The 23243-nt window shown below is 32.3% G+C and overlaps 1 protein-coding gene across 3 annotated transcripts; it reads right to left on the bottom strand.

Moving 5' to 3' along the window:
- Positions 1 to 3745: 3745 nt before the first annotated feature.
- On the bottom strand, positions 3746 to 11186 carry LOC112290651 (ABC transporter C family member 13). 3 transcript variants are annotated; one of them, XM_024537165.3, is made up of 14 exons: positions 10227 to 11186; positions 9625 to 9963; positions 8848 to 9399; positions 8112 to 8432; positions 7718 to 7804; positions 6707 to 7387; positions 6325 to 6489; positions 5779 to 6073; positions 5475 to 5689; positions 5194 to 5380; positions 4937 to 5055; positions 4750 to 4813; positions 4397 to 4636; positions 3746 to 4278 (listed from the first exon to the last, which is right to left on the bottom strand). In XM_024537165.3, exons 1-14 carry the CDS (start codon positions 10812 to 10814, stop codon positions 4190 to 4192), a joined length of 3942 nt encoding a protein of 1313 aa, XP_024392933.1. In that variant the 5' UTR covers positions 10815 to 11186; the 3' UTR covers positions 3746 to 4189. The 3 variants fall into 3 exon arrangements, 2 of the variants coding, with proteins under 2 accessions (XP_024392933.1, XP_024392934.1); XM_024537166.3 differs by having other exon boundaries at positions 5475 to 5656; positions 10227 to 11163; XR_002972232.3 differs by lacking the exon at positions 3746 to 4278 and having other exon boundaries at positions 4615 to 4636; positions 4750 to 4853; positions 4966 to 5055; positions 10227 to 11163.
- Positions 11187 to 23243: the final 12057 nt, after the last annotated feature.

Consider the following 23243-nt stretch of genomic DNA (forward strand, 5'->3'; position numbering starts at 1 on the left):
TGCGTAAATGCCTAGAAATTAATATTTTTAGTATCTGCTAGTAATTAGGTAATGTCCAAAGAATTTTAATGAATTTATGGTAGATTTTTTGTATGAAAGTAGTTAAGGATATAAGTTAATTTTTAGAGAATTTTTAATCCAATTGGACAATTAGATTAGAAGTTATTGAGTGATACATATATGAAAGGGATTTCTATAGGAATAGAAGTGATTTTAGGATATCTAGTCATATCTTGGGTACTCTTGTTCATTCTAGACTTGTGTATTTGATGTAATTATTTTCTTAAAGATAAGATATGAATAATATTTGTGTTGTATAAACTTGCAATTTGTTTGAGTAATTAGTAGCAACTAGAGGCCTAGTGCTTTCTTGAAGCAAAGTCTTTCTACTATGACAACAAGTCACACATGTTAATAGCTTGTAGAACAAGCTAACTATATGGCACATTTATAAAAAACTTGCCTTGCAAGTTAAGACATGTGTTTCACAATTTAGACATGTATTGGAGGTCTATAGAATATTATCGTGTAGGTCTTAGTTAGATAGTATATATAGATACAAGAGTGAAGTCTTCTTCTCTCTTGTCAATGCTATTGTATTATGTATGTTCTTTCTTGAGAATGCACTAGGCACCTACTTTTGAAAGATAAGTAAAAAAATAACAACAATCCTACTAAGTCTAATAGAGTCTTAAATAAACTTTAAGTAATCTTTAATAATCCTAATTAAATTTTAACCAATTCAAAATAAATTTAAAAGAAGTTACAAAAAAATACAAGGTAATTATAAATTAATTTCAAAGAAAAAAAAACATTAAAGAAATATAATAATAAACCTTTAAAGAAATAATAATATTCTTTAAAAATATTAAAAATAGAAAATTTTAAAAAAATAATAAAAAAACTTTTAAAAATATTAAAAAGATTTTTTTTTAAATAAATCCTAAATAAATCCTAAATAAATCCTAAATAAAATCCTAATTAGAATCCTATTGAATCTTAACCAAATCTTATATTAAATCCTAATGAAATCCTAATAAAATCCTAATCAAATTCTAATCAAAGTTTAGAAATTTTTTAATTAAATAAAAATAAAATCTTAATCAGATCTTTGTCAAATCTTAATCAAATCCTAATCAAATCTGAACAAAATTCTAAATTCTAATCAAACTCTTGTACAACAATAAATTTTTCTATTTTCACTTATAAATATACTATAAAATTCATAAAATCTTAAAATTTATAAACTTGTTTTTATTTCTAAATATCCAAATCCACCAAATGCTTCACTAACTTTGAAAATCTCCCAAAATATCAATATCTATTTAAATATTATGAAACTAATACTAAAAAATCTCTCCTTAAGTTTGCTCTCAAATTCTATTCTTTGATTTATTAAAGAATCCCCGAGTCATTGTAGATATATGATTTTATGCCTCAAAATTTGATTTTGATCCAGGTTGACAACCAATTCTCTTCAAATATCAAGTTTTTATAATTTGAAGTAATTTTTGCTTCAATTTATTATCAATTCTCTCTTAAAAATGCCTATATTAATTTCTTATCTTAATTATTTTAATTTTGCTTATTTATGCTTCTACAAAGTAAATAGTAGTCCCTTCTATAAAAGATAATATTAAGACTAAATGTTTATTACCTTTCTATTATTTATCCTTATTTTTCTACTACATCTTTCTATTAGGCTCTTCTATATTAAAATTTTTATTTTTATTTTTCACTATATAGTTGTATTATCACAAGACAATGCCTTTCTTATTCTTAATCTAATTTCAAGAGTCTATACATTTTTTGTATAGACATTATGCACTTTTTGTCTTTGGCAATAGTTATTTTAGCATTAATACTGTATTACTTTTGGAGTGAATATTTATTCTTCTTGAGTTATAAAAGAGTGTTTTAAGGTTCTTCTTATTTTGATTCATATCCTTGATAGTTGGCAAAAGTTGGCATCAGTCTCATTTATGAATTAATTCAAGACCTAATTACATGCTTTGATTATAGAATTTTGAGTGAACATGAAACAAGAGTTATTAATTTCTTTGTGAATCTCCACAAATTCTTTTGTATCATCAAAGTCAAAGAAGTCATCTTGAAAGTTTTTTTTTTTTTGCTATTTTGATTTCAAAATCACTAACCTCATGAGATAGGTGATTTGGTGAAATATCAAGTAATATTTCAAAGTACCAAAGAATACTTTGAGCAAATATTACCTGAAAAGTAGATGTTTGAAATCTCCTAATGACTTTTTTTAAATATAATATTTATAGAATGAAAAATGTTATAACCTCTTATATAGAGATTAAACTATAGAAATTTAAATTTTGATTAATATGTTTTAAATTTGTGTCTATTTAATGATTTGGTTTAAGCATAAATTAATTAAACAATAAATAAAATATTCATGAATCTTGTTCTTTCATTTAATAATTTTAAAAAATAAAGTAATGACATTTTTTTTTATTGTGACGAATTATATTTTTTTCTTATTTTATATTATTATTATTATTATTATTTAAAATTATTTAAATAGATAAATTGATTAAAATTTTAAAATCTTGATGAATTTGACTATTAGAGCTAGAAACAGGTATAATTAATTTAAATATTATTTAATAAAAAAATGTTTTTTAGCATTTGAATACTTATATTTTATACTTATATAAGTTTTATTTTTCTCTATATCATTTGAAGCAAAAGAATTGAAACAGTATATAGATTAAAAAATAATAACTTCTATGATATTATTTTTAATAAGTTTATGTATTTGATAAAAGAAGAAAAAAGAAAAAAAATCATATTTTAAAAATATCATATATTGTTATTTATTATTTATAATGTACATATTGTATGTGATTGTATGCTATAATAAAGCCTACTTTTATTACATAGTGCAAAAAATAAAAATAAAAATAAAAAAAACAAACAAACAAACAAATAAAAAAAGTCAATGTACTCTAATATCACCTATAGTATAAAATATAAATTATACTTTAAAAACCCATGCCATATAAAATTTGATGAAAATAAGTAAATTTTAAACTAAAAATTCAACCAATCAAATGCCAAAAATATCTATCTATTTTTTTTAATATCTTAAATAAATTACCAACTTATATAATTATATATATATATATATATATATATATATAATAAATTAATAAAAGAATTATAGTTTTTTTTTATGTATATATTGCATAAATGGTAGATTTGCAATTATTAAAATACAACCAAATTAAACATTGACTTGTAATAATAGTTCTATTAAAGATAATAAAACAAAAAAAAACTTTAAAAAATAAAAAAACATTAAATAATAATAATTATTTATTATTAAATTATAATTTTTATATATATTATTTTAATATATATATATATATATATATATATAAACCACTTGTAATGAATGTACGGCATACCATGATATACATCTTTTTTTCTACTTAAACAACTTATAAAATACAATCACCATTCACATAGTCCAAAATTCTTGTGTATTTACCATTGTTAAGATAATTACCAACATCACTTATCAAATCAACCTTTTCTATTGCCAAATTCCTTCTTTAGTAGACCTAATCTCTTCCTTTTCTGATTAGTTATTACATTCTTCATTGCTAATTGATTCCAAATTTTGTCTTCATTGACATTAATTTCAGTGACATATATTCCACCACAACCACTATTCCTAATTTCTACTATTGCCACAAAAAAAATCACACAATAATAATACAAACTAACTTGACATTTCTCCCCAAGCAAGTAAAAAAATTGGAAACGATCGCTAAGTTCATGTGTGATCCTGAATAATCTATCCACTACAGTATCTTCCCCATTTGATGCCTCCAGGTATGATCGTTAGCAGAGCAAGCAGGGTTTTCATACACTATACACACGATATCACTGTAACTCAAGCTACTCTGAATAGCCGCTGTTAATCGTCCCAAGTTGCTGATTCAGGGTGTGCTCGTTAAACAGACGAACTCTTCTTAAGTCACCCAACGACTGCAAAATCCATGTAGACAATAGTGGCTACACCTGAATGATACAAGAGAATTATTCGGGTTCGAATCTAGAAATATTAACCTATGATAAGGATTGATGAACTGGGAATGAATCATTTCGCAATCGTGTTCGTTACTCAATTTTGGATAGTTTTGTTTTCCGTAAACTAGATTGAATATTCTGATACCAGCTTTGAGAAGAAAGAGGACTGGTCTAGTAGAAGTGCTGTGGGACTGTCGTGCTCCATAACTCTACCTGCCATCCCAAAATCACAGGTCTCTTAGAACTTACTAGCATTTCATAGTATGCAATCAAATTCTTGTGAGAACAAAACATTGATCACAAAGTAGAGAGTTTGGCAACTCAAACTCACCATTATCAAGCACCAAAACCTTGTCACTGTCGATGATGGTTGGAATACGATGCGCAATAGTTATAACTGTGCATGCACTGAACTCTGATCTCAAAGTTTGTTGAATGAGTCCATCAGTGGCGCTGTCCACTGAGGCTGTTGCTTCATCGAGCACAAGAATGCGCGTTTGCTTCAGTAAGGCTCGCCCTAGGCACACGAGCTGCCTTTGGCCCACACTCCAGTTCTCACCATTCTCGCTCACTGCGCCAATCATCCATGCGGGTGTGAGCTCAGGGTAATTTCCTTGTTAAACAACCCCCAATGATTTGACAAATTGCGAATAAAAATCGACTAACACACTGCGTCTGAGTGACCTGAGGTTTCAAGTTTTTGTTCCTTGGCTCGAATGATGTTCCCGAGCTGACATTTGTCTAATGCCTGGTATAGTGCAAAGAAAAAGTTTAGCTACCGCATGTATCTGATACCAAGACCAACTCACAGGTTAGATTTTTAAAAACTAAAATAAAAAATAAAAAAATAAAAGAAAGACATTTCATGTACCTCCCAAATTTCGGCATCGGAATACTTTCCTAATGGATCCAAATTAATGCGCATGTTACCCTCAAATAGAGTCGGGTCTTGAGGTATGATGCTGAGGCTTGACCGCAGATCATGCAATCCTGTTCACCAAATAAACACGGTGTCACGTTTATTGGAAAACTTCACTGAATTCACATCCAAACTGAGATGCTAATTTGTTGATCTCACGAACGCACCTTGTAATGTCTACTAGGTTACAAAATGGAACAGTTCATTACCAATAGTTGAGATGTCCAGATCATCAATCACAATGCTTCCACCTACAGGCTCCACCGCTCTGAACAATGCTTGGATAAGTGTGGACTTTCCGCTACCGGTTCGGCCCACAATGCCTACCCTTTCTCCACCATTAAATGTGCAACTTACACCATGCAACACTAGTGGCGAATGCGCGTTGTATCGCACCTGAGGTCTCACAAAAGAATCTCACGTTAAGTGTTGTTCAATAAAGTTCTGAAGGGGTTCAAAATTCCTTCTAGGTTTCGAGTTGCAGAACTACCTGCAATCTGTTTATCTCAACGGTGCCTTGCGATGGCCAGTCTCTTGCAGGTCGAACATTGTCGATGACCAAGGGGGGTTCACTCAGCAGCTTGCAATATTGAAGAATTCGCTCCATTGAAACCACAGTTGTTTCAAGTTGACACACATTCCAAACAAGCCTTGCCAAAGCACTGCTGAGGCCTGAACCATACGTGATTGCCACTCCGGCTAGGCCTGTCAGGAGAATTAACAATTAATGCCTCCATCTCTAGAAAGAATTCTCCTAGTCAATCAGGAAGAAGTAGGAATCGCTAGTGGCTTACTTGGACTGATTAACCCCTGAGGAATAGAGACCACAAACACCAAACAGATCGTGTACACGAGCAACGACAGAAACTCCATACGCAAAACTAGCCACTCCCGTGCAGCACACTTGTGGAAGTATGCCCTTGCAAAGGAGTCCAAGAGGTCCAGATTAGACTCCATGAATCGTTTCTCCTGGTGAAACCCACGGATTGTTGCTGCGCCGGAAATGGACTCTTCGTAATGATTGATGATAGGTGATTTTTGAATACTGGTAAGCCGAGCAAGCTCTCTTGCTGAAGCAATGTAGTACCTCTGCATGAAAATATTGCGTTGGAGCTAGGTTAGAAGGAGAGAGTGCACTCCATCCCATTTTGATGAAGTCATTAGGTTGCCAATCAGCACCAATCATGAACAAAAGAAAAGCTGTTCACCAGATGATGACTTGTCAACAATGCAATCTGGTAATTTGATGCAATCCTGAGTATTTCCAACGATTAATACAGTAATTGTGCATATACGAGGCCTTGGATGCTCAAAGTCATGGCAGAAAGGAAAGCAAGAACCTGGAGTAGGATGCAACCCCCAAAGAGGGGGACCGCCAACAACAAGACTTGCCATAAAACCGTTGACATAAGAGCAAATATTCCGAGTAGCTGCAAAAATGTATTTACGACTCGGCTCATCGAAAACTGAATCTCTAGATCCATTGTGCTCTGATCTGCTGACATCTAATCCACATTTCGATGTAGTCATCGTCAGCACTGGTATAGAAAGCCTCACAAATTGACGAAGACTTCATATCTCTAAAGCAGCGCCTAAATCCCATGGACAAATTGGGGAACCTCGAAATCATCACATGGTTACCATTAAGCGTGGATGACCATTAACCCACTTTACTGGCTCTACCAGAAATTGAAGGTTCAGAGGGATAGTAGATGCACATACACGAGTTAGTATGCGGCCCGAGGGCGTGGAGTCAAAGAACGACATTGGAGCCCGGAATATTGACTGCAACATCTTGGAGAAATACTTCTGGCTAGTCTTGAGCCCAACAATTGACACCGTCATTGTTCGGAAGAACACACATGTGGTCCCGGAAAACGCTAGCAACGAATACACCGCAATTAACGTTTTCGTAGAAACTTTCGCTGAGCCACCTTCCGTAGGGGAGGTACCCCATGCCATCCAGTAGCTGCTGAAGATTTGGAAACCCTGAAAACCAATCTGGGAAAGGAGATACAGTGGAATTAAGGCGCCCCCTGCAACAGCAGTTATGTACGCCCAGTAGACCTTGTAACTGACCTTGCCTCTCTCCCTTTCCTCTTCCTTGACCAGCTGCCGTGGACGTGCATTTTCATCAGATGTTACTACCTTCTCAGAGGTCGCACAAACGACATTATTTTTTAGATCCGTGCTGATTTTAGATTTGCTCCGTCCAACGTGGTTTTCACCATTACTTGGCTTGTCAGGGGAATCGTCCAAACCAACATCTTTCATGATGTTTGCATTCATTTGCATGGTTTCTAATGCCTCGTTGTGGGCGTTAAGCAAGGTGCTAAAATCAGTTCCAATCTGAAGAAGGTCCTGGAATATCCCCGCTTGAATGATCATCCCATCGCGAAGAACCTGAAACGTTGAGCAGATAAGTCTAAAATCAGGCCAAACTGGTCTCTCTGTAGCAAATGTTACTGTGAGTCCTACCTTCATAAATTTTTTTTGATGGAAACACGTGAATCCAGAACGGTTGATAAGTTGCCCGTCATGCTATTTGGGGCCATCTGGTATCAACCTCACCACTCCATTTCATTTTATGTTATTCAAATTAAGAAATTCAGAGGTCACTAAAAACCCTTTCTCAAGGAAAGAACTCCCGTATCTTTACGGCAGGACAATAATTTATCGCACCCAAAGCGAAAATCAAAAATCTTCAAAAGCACAGATTGAAGAAAGAGGTACCAGAATGTGATCTGCATCAGACAAGGATTCCATCTTGTGAGTGACATAGATAACAGTTTTGGATGCAAGCATGCTCCTCATGACTTCCTGTTGGTTACGCAGGTCAAAGAATCCAAGCAGTAAAGAGAGCGCAAAGCTTTCAGGAGAAATAATTTCAAGGGCGATCCAAGCTATCCATGTAGCTGAAAGCCTAGTGTCTGATAACCAAATAACAAATACCCAGGGCATAGCTCAGGAAAACAACCAAAGAAAAGCGACAATCTCCTGTGAACTATATCCACACTCTGCATGTGTAATTTCAATGCCTCTGTTAACGAAAGAAGATCGACGGCGTAAATCCGAGAATACACGAGCGGTGCACGTTTACAAGCAAACACAGAAGCGATATACTTACTTTCAGAAGATGAGAGCCGGTGTGGGCATCGACAGCACTGAAAGGATCATCCAAATAGTACACATCTGCCTCTTGGTACAAAGCCCGCGCCAGTTGAATCCGCTGCTTCTGCCCACCACTCAGATTTATCCCCCTCTCACCAATACCAGTCTCATCTCCGAACGGGAACAGCGCTATGTCTTTCTCCAAATCGCACGCTTGTAACACCCTTTCATAAAGTGTCTCGTCCATACGTTTTCCGAAGCAGATGTTCTCTTTAAACGTTCCGCTCTGGATCCAGGCTGTCTGGGAAACATAGGCTGTCTGCCCTTCTACTCTCACCTGCACAGGCACAATGCCCACATACTGAGGTTTTGACATTGCAAAAAACAATGGTACTGTCGAAGTCTGAATCCCCATATCCCCCCCCCCCCCCCCCCCCCCCCCAAATCATGATATGCCATTTAATGAGGAGCATGCCAACGATTGTATTCTCTATTGCACATTATACGATCCCGTCCATGAGCAGATCCTTGACAAGTTTAGTGTACGAGTGACAAGGATGCCAGAAAATCAAGTTCAATATCATCCATATCAAGAGTAGCTCAGAAATCAACTTACAATCGTCTTGACTAAAAGGTATTAATACCCTTCAAAAACAAATATGTATGAATTCCTACACAATCTTGCTATGGTTGACAACAATCAGTTTATCATCAATATATGCATACCGAAGGGATTCCACTGTAAATCATACCCTGCCTTTCAATTTAGGTATCTCGCCCAACATGCAAGCGAGCAAAGAACTCTTTCCTGACCCCACGGGTCCGCAAACTGCAACGTGTGCCCCTTTTCGCACTCTTACATTCACTTCACGAAGTGTAGGTGGTGACTGTTCGTCGCCAAGGTCAGCATCCCAACTGAAAACACCACCCTCAACTTCAATGACGTTTTCAGATGACCCAAGAACACCATTCTCCACGGCATCTTTTGGTAATTCAGGTTCTTGAGAAAAGAGCAGAAGACGGTGCAATGAAACTTTGGCCTGAGCCTGCATGGCTGCAAGGTCCGCTAAATCTCGGAGTGGCTCTCGAAGAACTCTCATGGTTGCAATTGTCGAGAGTACTCTACCTGGAGTTAGAGGCACTCCAAGAAATGCACACGTTCCAAAGGTTGTTACAGCTACAATCGTTGGCGATGTCCAAAGAAGGAATGTAGAAGCTGCGACCATAAATAGGTCTTTGGCTAGCCACTTGTATTCTAACGCTCTCATCTGCTCAATACGGGACAGATACTCGGTTTCCCATGCCTGAAATGACATAAATTTATCATTCGAATGCCGCCATCGTGAGATCATAGCATTGACGTTCGACTTCAGAACAGATATTTCAGAAATAATGAGAACCACATTTTCATATTTGTAAAACAAATCCAGATGATCTGTGAGTACAGAATCTTAGAAAAACCCCGCTACATTCAGTTACCAATATATGAATATTCGATTACATAAACAGAGGCTCCACAAGAATCTAACCTGAAGCTTCAAGATTCGCATATTCCTCAAGCACTCGGAGGTAGTCCTCATCCGTGCATCCTTTACTTTCATAAGCTGCTCTTGAAACTTTTTCTGTAATTTGGTGAGAGGGACGTTCAACAGCATGGTAGCTATGGTAGCGATAAGAGCTGCCAATGTTGCAGCCAAACCGACAAACTTGTACAAAATCGCTAGCGCCAAACCCACTTGGAGTGGAAGAATCCATATGTCGTGCAGCCACCACATGAATTCGACCACGCGCTCCACATCAACAGCCATGAAATTGATGATTTCACCAGTCGTACGGTTTTGCCTTGCAATGCTTGATAATCTCAAACACTGTTGTAAGAATCCAGCAAAAAACAGACGACAGTTCAATACCTGCATCCATTTAATGACTAATCGACTGGTACATCGACACAGATGATTGAGAGGTAATCACTATGAATTATGAGCTTTTGCACCACGTTTAATACCACACTTTTCAAAGACAGTGAGTCAGTAGCGTCAAGAGATGGACAGATGCTGGATATGAAGTATTTTAACATTAAGAGGAGGATTTCAATCAGAAACCTGCGTGAGATTTATAATCCTAAACGCACCTTTTCATAGAGAGTGGCGGTAAGGCAAGCTCGCACGCGGAAGGCCAGGCGGAATATTCCTAAACAGTAGTAGCGCTCTGCCAAGCTGTTGATGAGGTTGGCGATGAAGAAACACGACACTAAAACGTAGCCTTCCAAGGGAAAACGTTGCCTTCCACTCAGAAACTCCACGAAGTCATTGATCAGATACGGACCTACATACGCAGCAAAAACACTAAATGTTTTCAAAATGCCCGTCAAAATTACTGAGACCCAGAACGTTCGGAGCAAATCATATGAAATTGAGGGCGATGTGTCCGGGTGCATGTCCTTTAGAGTCTGCGAGACTTTGTTGAATTCTTTGTACACCTCCCTGCCTCGGTCTTGAGGGGCAAGGAATGGCACATCCTCAATGTTGAGGTGCTGTCGGTAACCAAGGGCAAGTAAAGGGTTCAGCCATGATATTGTCACCAAATTGAGAAGCCCTGTGGTACTGTAAGTGGTCACATTCTGCTGTTGCTCCTCCTGCTGAAGTTTCGCGTTCAGCAACGGCTCCAGAAGACTGTTCTTCCCAGTCTCAACAACAAATTCGTCCTCAAACTTCGCCATAGCCTCCAACGGTACGCTGAGGGACGCCTTTCGCCTACCGCCTAGAGTGGCGATTTTCAGATCGCTATCAAGTGCTGTAGATTCATGAATAATTTGTCAAAAGAATAGCTTGCGTTCGTATTCTACAGCATAGAATCGGAACCCCACATTTGTAGCCTCAATTCTTTTGCCCAAATTCCGATTAAAGGCATAGTGTGTGATCATTAATCGTTTCCAATCCTGTAAGTTGTAGGTGAGCTGTAATATTGCTTGGCGCCCGCCTTCTCCAAACCTTACATGGCTGCCCTAGACACCCCTCTTAAGTTCGACAGTCTACGCCTGTGTGAGCCTCTCAACCCCCACGCTTCCAGTCCTACTTACATTCGATAGGGGGTCACACGCACACAAACTTCACAAGTCTAAGCTCGTTTCTGATCAAGGAATCCCAAAAGGTAATCGATGAGCGACGTGTGGGCATCGGGTCAGGAACTCTATCTACATGGTCCTGAACGAAATAATAATGTCAAGGTAGAGAGACTCACATGCACAACAAATACTACGGTGACATCAGACTCAGTAAGTACTGTACAACAAATACTACGGTCACATAAGACTCAGTAAGTACTGTAGTCTACAGTAAATACTGTAGTTACGGTGTTTGAAATGTAGCAGAGAGAAACTGCTTATTTTCTCCCCTTCTCTTAGTATATGAGAGATAATCATATCAATATACTCATTCTTGTGTGTTTTATATATATGTGCACATTACTTCTAGCTATTCTAGTATCTCTCTCTAAAACATTCTCAACATGTTATCAATACAATTGCTTTTAAGTACTTAGTCTTGGTTCTTAAAAACTTATGTGTATTTTATCTTTGGTTTTTTCATCAATTTTTTTTTCTCTAACTTGCTGCTTTGTTATTTTGCTGTTGCTACTACTACTATTATTGTATTAGTGCTACTACTCTTGTTGTTGTGTTGTTGTTGTTGTTGTTGTGTTGCTACTCTTACGTTGTTACTGTTTTGTTGCTGCTGCTCCTGTTGTTGTTGTTGTTGTATTGCTCCTACTGCTATGCTATACTATTGTTGTGCTACTCTGTTGTCTTGTTGTTGTATTGTGTTGCTACTATGTTGTCTTATTATTGCTATGTTGAATTGCTCCTATTGTTGTTATGTTGTATTGTTGCTATACTACTATATTGTCTTGTTGTTTTGTTATTGTACTATGTTCCTACTATACTGTGATCTTGCATTGCTATTGTACTTTTGCACATTGTTGCCAAACTATGACATCCTACCACCGTTTGCTGCATCCTACCATTGACTGCCGCATCTTATTGCCATCTGCCACATTCTGCCATCGTTTGTTGCATCTTGCCATTGACTATCATACCTTGCCACCATATGTTGTATTCTACTATCGATTGCCATATCTTACAACCAATTGCCACATCTTGCCACCAACTGCTGCATCTTGCCGCCAAGTTGCCATGCCCTATCGCAAACCATTGTAGATCCTTATTTTTGTAAAAAAAAAAAAAAAAAAAAAAAAAAAAAATCTCATCAAATTTTTAACATTTTGATTTCAAGTTTTAACTTTATCATTTTATTTGGCTTTACATTTTAAGGTGAATTTTACTCAACCTTTTCTACTTGATCTTATATTTTTATTTACAAATTTATTGATAATGAGTGCTTCAACATTCTCTACTGCCTCTATTATGTTTCCAACTATCACCACTACATCCCAATATTTTTAAGCTCTTTTATTTCTACCATTGATTGCTGATGGAAACAATTATCTATTATGGGCAAAAATAGCAAAAACAAATTTATTTACAAAATAATTCTTGGATGCAATTCTATTTGAAGAATCTCCTATTGTAAGTACTTCAATTCTTCTTGCTATGCATTGAAAAGCACTTCTTCTCCTTTGTCATCATCTTGTACTTATATTAAAACATGAATATTTAAAAATGGAAGATCTAACCAAGCTCTCGGAGAATCTTAAATCCAAGTTTGATCATCAAAAGATCATTTTTCTTCTACATGCATATCATAATTAGATACATGTACTTATCTTGGATTTTCCAAATTTAAATACTTTCAATAGAGAAATATATTGTATTGTCTTACAATTATGATTATGTAGATAAAGCATCTTTGAATAAGAAATAATTGATATAACTCTCTCTATATTTCCTTCCACATCTATTGTGCTTGCACAATAATATAAGAACATGAAATTTCAGAGTCATCATGATCTCATGTCCTATCTACTTCTTGTAGAGAAACAAAACAAGCTACTCTTGCACAATGCAGAAGCTCATTCTATTGGAACTATGATTCTAAAATCTCATGTATTTAATATTTTAAAGTGTAAAAAAAATTTATACAAATATAGAGAAAGTACTCATAAGCACTAGGTTAGTTACGGTCATGACCATTTTATTCCATATAGAAAGAATAAACGTTTTACAATTAATTACAGTGAAAAGCAAAAATCACAGATGTATTCTTGCCATAAATGTGGGATTATTGGACATTTGGTACATGTGCCATACTTTAGAATACTTTGTTAAAATATAACAAGAAAATAAGAAACTTTGAGTTGAGGTTTGTGAAGTTCATACCATAGATGGATCGATAAACTCAATTGGTGTTAATGATTTAGAGGCTTATATAAATGACAAAACCTCAAATGATGAATCAAATAATGTACTCATTGATTTTGTAATAATACATACTATCTTGCAAGATAGATGGTTTTTTATTAAAAAAACTTCAACTTGGCAAATTAAAAATTTGATGACTATGGCTAGAATGAATGCATTTCATTTTCAAGAGGGAACAACAATGGTAAAATTGCCTATGGGCTCTATCATAAAATATAAACATACAATGTTTGCATCCTCAATACCTCAGAGTCTGATCAGCTACCAAGATGTGTATGCCAATGGTTATCACTTCTCAATCAAAATTTTAGATAGGTGGGAGGTTTTGGTTCTTAAATAGAACCATAAAGTTGTAAAAAAAAAATTTTGCTGCAACAAATTATTTATATCAAATTGGAATCTAACCTCCTATTATATTTAATTTTGTATCATCTATCACAAAAAGTCACATTTCTCTTTGGCATGGACAATTGAAAAATCTAAAATCTACATTATTTTAAAAGATAATTCCATGTATAATTGGGAATAATTTAAGACTTGTAGATGCTAATTCTATGGAATTATGTTGTACATGTATATAAGATAATCATTAAGGTAAGATGATTGCTTATCCTTCAATTTAAAAACTTCCAAAAGAATTACTACCAATGCTTAAAAGATTGCATGGTATCACAAATATATACCTATTATAATTGTTACTTACATAATATAAATAGGTAGAATTAGATAAAAGTAGATTAATTTCATAATACCTTCTAAAAAAGCTTCCTAAAAGCTTCTTAGATGCTATTTTGACTTTATATATGTTTATAGTCGATTGATAGGTTAGAAACTTGGTCAACAAGCTATCCATGTGTCACATGTATTGATAGCTTGTAGAAAAAGCTAACTATGTGGTGCCTATATAAAAAACTTGCTTTGCAAGTCAAGATATGTATCATACAAAGTCAACATGTTTTTGGAGGTCTTATAGAATGTTGTCACATAGATTCTAGGTAGATAATATATATAGATGTAAGAGTGAAGCCTTCTTCACTCTTGTCAACTCTTTTTTTATTTCTAGTATAGTTTTAAGAGTGTCTAGTTTCCTTGTCTTTTGATAATAGCCATTTTAATTTTCTTTTTAATATACATACTTCTCTATTTCTATTTTTTTGAGAGAGTCTCATTTTTTTATTTACTTTCATTGAGTTCTTGTTCTTGACATATTGACAAGACTGTACTTATAATATTAGAGCTTTGTCTTTTCTTGATTAAGAATAGATTACCTATTTTTCTTGATAAGACATAAGCATATTAGAAGTTATGGATTACCTTCTTCTAAATTAATATTGTTCTTAATATTTCTTTGTTTACAAGTCCTCTCTTATGCTTGTCTTGAAAATCATTAGAATTTTTTTTTCTAAGTATTATTATAGCAGATCTTCTTGAAATGAAGAATGCAATGGCACAAATGTAAGAGCAATTAAAAAAGTTGATACTTGCAATGCATAAATTCAATTTATTGCCACCAAGAGTACCAAAATACCAAAAAATAAAGATATACACATGATTGAAGCCACTTCAATATCTATACCAAATCACATCTCTTCTCTTATAGTAGAATGTTCTTCTAATATTAAAGAATCTAGAATTACCTTACCTGAGAAGTTTGATGGCACAAGATTTAAGTTTTGAGGATTATCAATCAAGTATAATTTGTGATTGAACTTCAATCCCAAAGCTATCCAATGCTAAGATCACAAGTTAGATTCATTAGTACACTTCATTCAAGTTTGGCATTATTATGGTTTTCATCTTTTCTTGAATGACAAGTTCCAATATTAAATAATCTCGAAGCTTTTTTGATGGAATTTTAATCTATGTATGGAGAACATGATGCAATTCATATTGCAACTAATAAATTTTGTATCTTGTAATAAGGCAATCAATCAGTGACATCATATGCTTCATAATTTCAACAATAAGTAATTTATATCAATTAGGATGATGCTGCCTTTATTAGCCAATTTTTCTATAGATTATAATATGAGGTAAAGAAATTGATCTTCAACTTATCTAATCCTTAGATATTGAGTCAAGCAATTGACATTGTTGTGAAGAGTGATAATTAGCTTTTTAAGTTTCAATTTGAAAATTATGCAAGAAAGTCTCTACATTATTATAATTTAATAACAACACCAGTGACCTCTCAATCTAAACATTTGAAAGTTAAAGACATGTAAATTGATGTAATACGTTTTGAATCTCTTATTGAATAAGAAAATATTTATCGTCAGAAAGGACTATGTTTATATTAAAAAAAAAGCTAAGCACATTACTTAATATTGTTTAAAGAAATGTTGCAACCACAAAATAAGGAATATTATTGTCAAAGATGAAAAAATATTGAAAAAAAAAAATTTCTAGCAAGAATAGGAATCATGAGGCTAGAATCTTGTACAAATGAATGTCTTATCTTTTCTTCAAAACTCTCTCCTTGTTTTACAATACATGTGCATTTAGGTCCTAATAATCACAAAGCTTCTACCTTGATAGATTTAAGAGCCTCAACTAGTTTCTTAGATAAAGAATTTGTTAAAAACCATAGAATATTGTTAGTACAAAAAACTAAACCCGTACATGTAGAAGTTATAGATGGCCATTAGTTATCTTTTAGAGATATTATTTATAAAATATTTCCTGTAGATGTAGTAATAAATGGTCATAATAGTTGTATAATTTTTAATATAATTAGGTCTCTCTCTATTCTAGTCATTTTAGATTTATTGTGGCTAAAAAAATATAATCCTTTGATAGATTGGATTTTTCATAAACTTGATTTCCCTTAGAACATTATTAAGAGTTTTATAGAAAACCATGAGTCTAATATAACCAAACCTATACTCGTAGGTACCAAAGCTTTCTTGCATGCTGTAAAAGAAGGATTGTCTTTTGTTATTTATGTCAAATCCATTTTTAATGATCGAAAGACTTTAAGTGGCATTTCAAGTAGTTATTAAGATTTTAAAGATTTTTTTGAGAAGAAGAATATAAATATTTTCTTAAAACATCATTCATATGATTGCTCAATCGACCTTAAAGAGAGAAGTTAGCTATCATTTGGTCCAATCTGTAGTTTATTACAAAAATGAGTTAGTTGAACTTAAGAAATACATTGATGAGAACTTGGCTAGAAATTTCATATGCCATTTAAAATCTCTTGTAGAAGCTCTTATCTTATTTATGAAGAAAAAAGATAGATCGTTGCAAATGTGCATAGATTATCAAGATCTCAATAAGATTATCATTAAAATAGATATCCTTTATCCTTGATATCTAGACTTCTTGATCAACTAAATCAAGCTAAGATCTATACAAAAATAGATCTACAAAGAATATTGTCATGTTATAACACAACTATATGGTGAAAGATGATAATATGGATCTTATTATAGAAGAATCAAGTTAAAAGATAAAATAGAAAAACATGAATAAAAGATAGGAAGGTAGTAAAACTTTTAGTAGTAGTATTGTCTTTTTACAAAAGTGACTTCTACTTACTTTGTAAGACTATAAATAAGGCAAAACAAAGTAAATTAGAAAAATAAATGATATAGACATCTGTAGCAAAAAGTTAAGAGTAAATTATAGCAAAATTTACTTAGAAAAATTAGATATTGATGCCCAGAGAGGGCCGGTTATGAACCAGGGTCAAAATTAGACCCTGAGGCACAAAACTAAGTCTCAATGATGATTCCAGGGTTGTTTTGTAAATTAGAGAAAGATATTTGAGAGAAAAATAGATAGGATTTCTATGAGCATTAGTTTTGGGTGATTTAGATTTGTAATGACTTTGTAAGAGCTTTACAAAGTCAAGTTTTTTTTCAGATGACTTGGGTTTTGTGAAATAAAATAGGATTGACGTTTTTAGTGATTTCAAGAGTTTTGTAACAAATCTATGGATAAAATTTTGTGGATTAATGTTTATAGTTGTGTTTAATATATGTTGTGAATCTTAGCTCAATCTAACGGTTGAATTGAAGATTATTGAGGTTTAAATGGATCAAGGTCTCAAAAAGTAGAATTTTAGGTCTAGTGAGGATTTTTAAGATTGCTTGCAATCTACTAGTTGGATTGGAGTGAAATTTATGTGTAAAGATATTAGACTTTTTTTTCTATGTATTTGAGAATTCTGAAATCAATCAAATAGTGAAAAAGAGAGATATTGACTCTACGAGATTAGCATCAAGGTTGGATAAGGTGGCCGGCTAATATCCAAGCACATTTTTGAGGCTATCGTCTATTTGGTAATTGCGATTCTTTTCAAAAAAATTGTGCTTGTTTTCAACTTAATTGTCAAAAATTTTGAAAATTTTGAGTTAAGATCAACGGTTCATTCATTAGTAATTGAGGTTTAAATCTGTTATAGGAATTACTAAGATTTGATTTAGGATTTAGGATTTGGTTTAGGATTTGGTTAGGGTTTGATTTAAGATTTGGTTAGGATTTGATTTAGGATTTAGGATTTGTTTAGAGTTTAAGATTTAGTTAGTTTTTGGCATAAAATTTGAGTGAAGTCCAATAGGATTTTAACTCGGATTAAATTAAGATTGAATTGAGATGTATTTGAGATATATTTGTCATCATTCTAATATTTCTTTAAGATTTCTTATTATTTTTTTGTAATTCCTTTGAGTTTTCTTTGAATTTGATTAAAGCTTTCTTAGCATTGTTATGATCTAATTAGAGTTTAATTAGTATTCTATTAGAGTTGAGATTTTATTGTTGCAATTTTTATTCTACCTTCCATAGCCAGGTACTCGAAGCATTCTCAAGCAAGACTTCACGCATTACAACAACGTACAACTTGGTTTGTATCAAAGAAGGAGATGAATAGAATATTATATTTCAAATAAGATATAGATACTTCAAATATAATGTCATGCTTTTTAGACTCACAAATACACTAGTTGCTTTTCAACATCTTATGAATGATATTTTTTTTGAGTTTTTAGATGATTTTGTTGTTTGTTATTTAGACGATATTTTAATCTATTCTAAAAACATAAAAGAGCATAAAGTTCATATTTGTTATGTGTTACAAAAATTTAGAGATACAAGATTGTATACCAAATTGAAAATGTATGTATTTCATACTATTCAAGTTGACTTCCTAGGATACATCATTTCCAACAAAAGACTTGTGATGGATTCGAAGAAGATTCAAACTATTATAGATTGGAAGATTCCAAAAACAGTAAAAGATGTACAATACTTTTTAGGCTTTACTAATTACTATTAAATCTTCATCAAGATTTTTTTTTCAAGTTGCAGCTCTACTTACACGTCATATATGCAAAGACAAACTTGATTAGAATAAAGAAGTTAAAGTATCTTTTAAAGCCTTGAAGTTGACATTTATTTTTTTATCAATTTTATATCGCATTGATTTTTTCAAGGTATTTTTTATGAAAATAGATTCATCACATTTTGCTATAGATGTTTTTTTGTCATAAATAAGAGAAGATAACAAGCTCTACCTAATAAATTTCTATTTTAAGAAATTCTCAATAATCAAGCTTAATTATGAGATCCATGACTAAGAACTTTTTATAATTGTGGATTCTTTTTAAGAATGATATCATTATCTAGAAGGAGCCTCCAATCTAGTCACCATATATAAAAATCACAAGAACCTTGAATATTTCACATCAGCACATATTTTGAATCATTGTCAAATTTGTTAGAGAATGTCTTTGTCAAAATTTGAGTTCAATATCACTTATAGGCTAAAAAAATAACAAGGTTTATCTGATGTTATTTTTAGACATTCTTATCTTATACCAAAAGAAGGAGATGTAGCTTTTGATTAACAAAAGATAATTTTATTGAAGCCAAAATAATTTTATCTTCGAATAGTGAAATCAAAATTGACAATTGATTCAACTTTTATCAAACAAATTCAATCAAGTATATCCTCTAATCTTCTTATTTATGATATTAAGAATACTTCTTCTAAGTCTCCTAATACTTCTAAGTTTGAATTTAAGAACAATCTATTTATTTTAAATGATGCCCATATGTTCCAAAAAGAGAAGCACATTTATGTATTCTTTATACATGTCACAACTTTGTAACAATAGAACATTTAGAATACAATAAGATTTTGGAGCTAATATCTTGAGATTTTTGATGGCCGCAAATGTGAAAGAATGTAAAAGACTTTATCAATCATATGACATTTGTTCAAGGTCAAAAACTCCTTGTCATTGACATTATAGACTTCTTCAGCTATTACCTATTCTAAAGCAACCATGGTCTTCTGTTTCTATAGATTTTGTTATAATTCTTCCAATCTCAGGTTTGTGTATTTTTATATTTGTGATAGTAGATTTTTTTTTATCAAAATAGTACATTTTGTACCATGCACAAAATCTATTACATATGAAGAAATTACTAAGCTTTTCTTTAATAATATCTATTAGTATCATAGATTGCCGAAAGATATTATATTGGATAAGGATACTCAATTTATATCAAGATTTTAGAGAACCTTTTTTTATGATTTTGAAGGTGGACATAAAGCTTTTTTTGGCCTTTCATCTTGAAATTGATAGATAGACAGAGTACGTAAACTAAGTTTTGGAACAATATTTAAGATGTACCATCAATTATCAAAAAGACAATTGAAAAACCTTCTTATTATTGATAAAGTTTCCTCATAATAATACGATTCATTCTTCTATACAAAAAATACCTTTCTTTGTCAATTATGGTTACCATCTATAACTTGATATTTTTGACCTTTCAAAAGTTGATAATCTTGAGACAAAAGATTTGACAAATTGTTTGTTTGAGCTACATGTAACAATGAAGGTGCAATTAAAGAAAGATCAAGAATAACAAAAGATCAACTTAGATACCTATTGAAAGGAACAACCACAATTCAATGTAGGTGAAAACGTATGGTTACTTCATCGTAATATCAAGACTACTTGTCTTTCTAACAAGCTTGGACCTTTTTCTATTTGTTGACAAATCAAACTAATTTTTTTATCAATTTTATCTATTGGAGTCAATGAAAATCCATCTTGTATTCCATGTATCTATTCTTGAACCTTATAAGACTATGAACATACCAAGAATAAGACAAGTCCCACCTCCTCCTACAAAAATGAATAATAATAAAGAATTTAAAATAAAAGAAGTTCTAGAATCAAGGTGGCGCTGAAATAAGTTGAAATATCTTGTCCATTGGCACAAATATGATATTAATGAATATACATGGGAGCCAACAAAGAATCTTACAAATATAGCAAAGACAATGGAGGCTTTTCATCAACGACATCCATCAAAATCAAGATGAATGATAGCAAATCTTTGCTATAAAAGAAACAAAGTTTAAAAAAAATCACATTCTACCTTCTATCTTTGTTTATAGTTTGTACATAATTGTGGTGTTAAGGAGGTAGAGAACCAATAGACAGCAGATTCAACTCAAAAGCCATCATTTATTGACTTATCAAATAAAAAATTTCTATTATCAAAGCCTTTAAGATGATGTAATAAGGATGAAGATCTTTGAGAACAGAATGTTCTTCCTTGAATGGATGGCAAGATACAACATTGCCATATTATGTGGTTTTCTATCTAGGAATACATTGGATACCTAGCAATAGAAAGTTTAATTTTAACTTATTGGCCAAGCCCCAAGAAATTATTTAACCTTTAAAGTAGAAGATCAATAAATACTACAATATTAAAAAGTTATTGTATTAATAAAACCTTTTATATTTAAGAAGATTTTTACATAAGACTTTCTAAAATATCTAGAAATTTCCTAACATTCTTGGTTATACCAAATCATAAACTCCAAATCACACAAAATTTTTACCAAAATCATAGCCAAAAACCTAAACTTGCTGATTTCAGCCTCCAAAGGTCAAAAGATTCTGAAAGACTAACCCTAATCTCTAATATGGCCTCGGGCAGCCTCCTTAAAGTCCATTGGTCATGATTTTTGACCAATAGGAATGGAGATTTATATCATCCATCTCCATTCATTCATATGGGCGTCCTTATTACCTTTTTTTCTATCAAAATCCGTCTTCAATCCCTTTTCATACAAGATATATATATTATGTATCTTAAACACCAAATTAAAGAACCAAAATAAAACTTCAAGGGTCACCAATGTCTAACAAGGGTGATTCTAAATATATAAAGTTACTACCAACAAATCAACTTCAAAATCAATTATCAAAAGAAAATAAAGTTATACAAATTCTAATAATAATTCTTTTAAACAAACTCCTTTTAAAGTAGTAATTTAACCACACTTTACAACCAATTAAAATTTAGTAACATGGTTCTCACCATGTTGCTAAGTAAATTGTACATTAAATATATAAACACATTATTTTCACATGATAGTCGAACCACAACACAACAATCGGTTTGATATCACGACCTTAGAAAATACTCTTGATATTTAGTGATTTTGTTGGAAGTAGGCACAACTCCTAATGGTGTTACAAATGTTTTGTTTGAAGAAAGTTATAATAGTTTTAACAATAATCAAATCATAAGGTGGTCTTTTTGCCTTGGAATGAGACATTATCAATAACTGAGAGGACCTATTAACTATCTTTGAAGGAAATAAAGATTAGAATATATGACAAATATAATTTTTTACATCTTAAACTTCTGTAACATTTGATCAACACTCCTTGTGGAACTCATTTTTGGAAGGAAGATAATGTCATAGATATATACTTATTGTAATTATTATTTGGATAATATAAATAAGTAGAATTTGATAAAAATAGTTTAATATCATAATACCTTCTAGAAAAGCTTCCTAAAAGCTTTTTAGATGCTATTTTGATTTTACATATGTTTGTAGTTAATTGATAGATTAGAAATTTGGTCAATAAGCTACATATATGACATATATATTGGTAGCTTGCTAAACAAGCTAACTATGTGGTGTCCATAAAAAAAACTTGCCTTATAAGTCAAGATACATGTGATGCAAAATCAACACATTTTTGGAGATCCTATAGAATGTCGCCACATAGATTTTAGGTAGATAGTATATATAGAGGCAAGAGTGAAGCCTTCTTCACTCTTATTAACTCTTTTCTTATTTCTAGTATAGTTTCAAGAATCTCTAGTTTCTTTGTCTTTTGGCAATAGTTATTCTAGTTTTCTTTTTAATATACATATTTCTCTATTTCTATTTTTTTAAAGAATCTCATTTATTTATTTGATTTTATCAAGCTCTTATCTTTGATACATGGTGATATTTGTAGTCCTTTTAATCCAATATTGATACTATTTCATTATTTTTTTATCCTTGTTGATGCATCGAGTAAACAATCACATATTTTATTATTATCAACCTAGAACATGGTACTTGCTAATCTTATATCTAAGCCTATTTACTTTCAAGTATATTTTCTTGATTATCCTATTAAAGCATTGCATATAAAAAATACAAATAAATTTTTATCAAAATCTTTTAAAGACTATTATACTACAACAAGGATTGAATTGACATATTGTGTTCCATATGAATATGCTCAAAATGGACTTGCAAATTCATTTATAAAGCATATACAACTTGTTATCTGGCTACTCCTTCTTCAAGTGAATTTATCTACATCTATGTGGAGTCATGCAATTTTACATATTGTAACATTAATACACCTCTATCCTTCATCTCTTAAAAGTATTATACCACAAGAATTCATTTCAGTTTATGTTCCAAATGTATCTCATCTACAGGTA

The sequence above is a fragment of the Physcomitrium patens genome, chromosome 13, assembly GCF_059467195.1.
Source record: "Physcomitrium patens ecotype Gransden chromosome 13, ASM5946719v1, whole genome shotgun sequence".
Lineage (NCBI taxonomy): Eukaryota > Viridiplantae > Streptophyta > Bryopsida > Funariales > Funariaceae > Physcomitrium > Physcomitrium patens.

Bases quoted from the DNA above. Each gene is read 5' to 3' on its own strand.
- LOC112290651 (XM_024537165.3), bottom strand. From the start codon at position 10,814: ATGGCGAAGTTTGAGGACGAATTTGTTGTTGAGACTGGGAAGAACAGT. The intron at 7,388-7,717 runs GTACCTCTTTCT...TCAACGTTTCAG, and splicing joins CTGATGCAGATCACATTCTG to GTTCTTCGCGATGGGATGAT. The intron at 4,814-4,936 runs GTACATGAAATG...GCACTATACCAG, and splicing joins CCGATGCCGAAATTTGGGAG to GCATTAGACAAATGTCAGCT.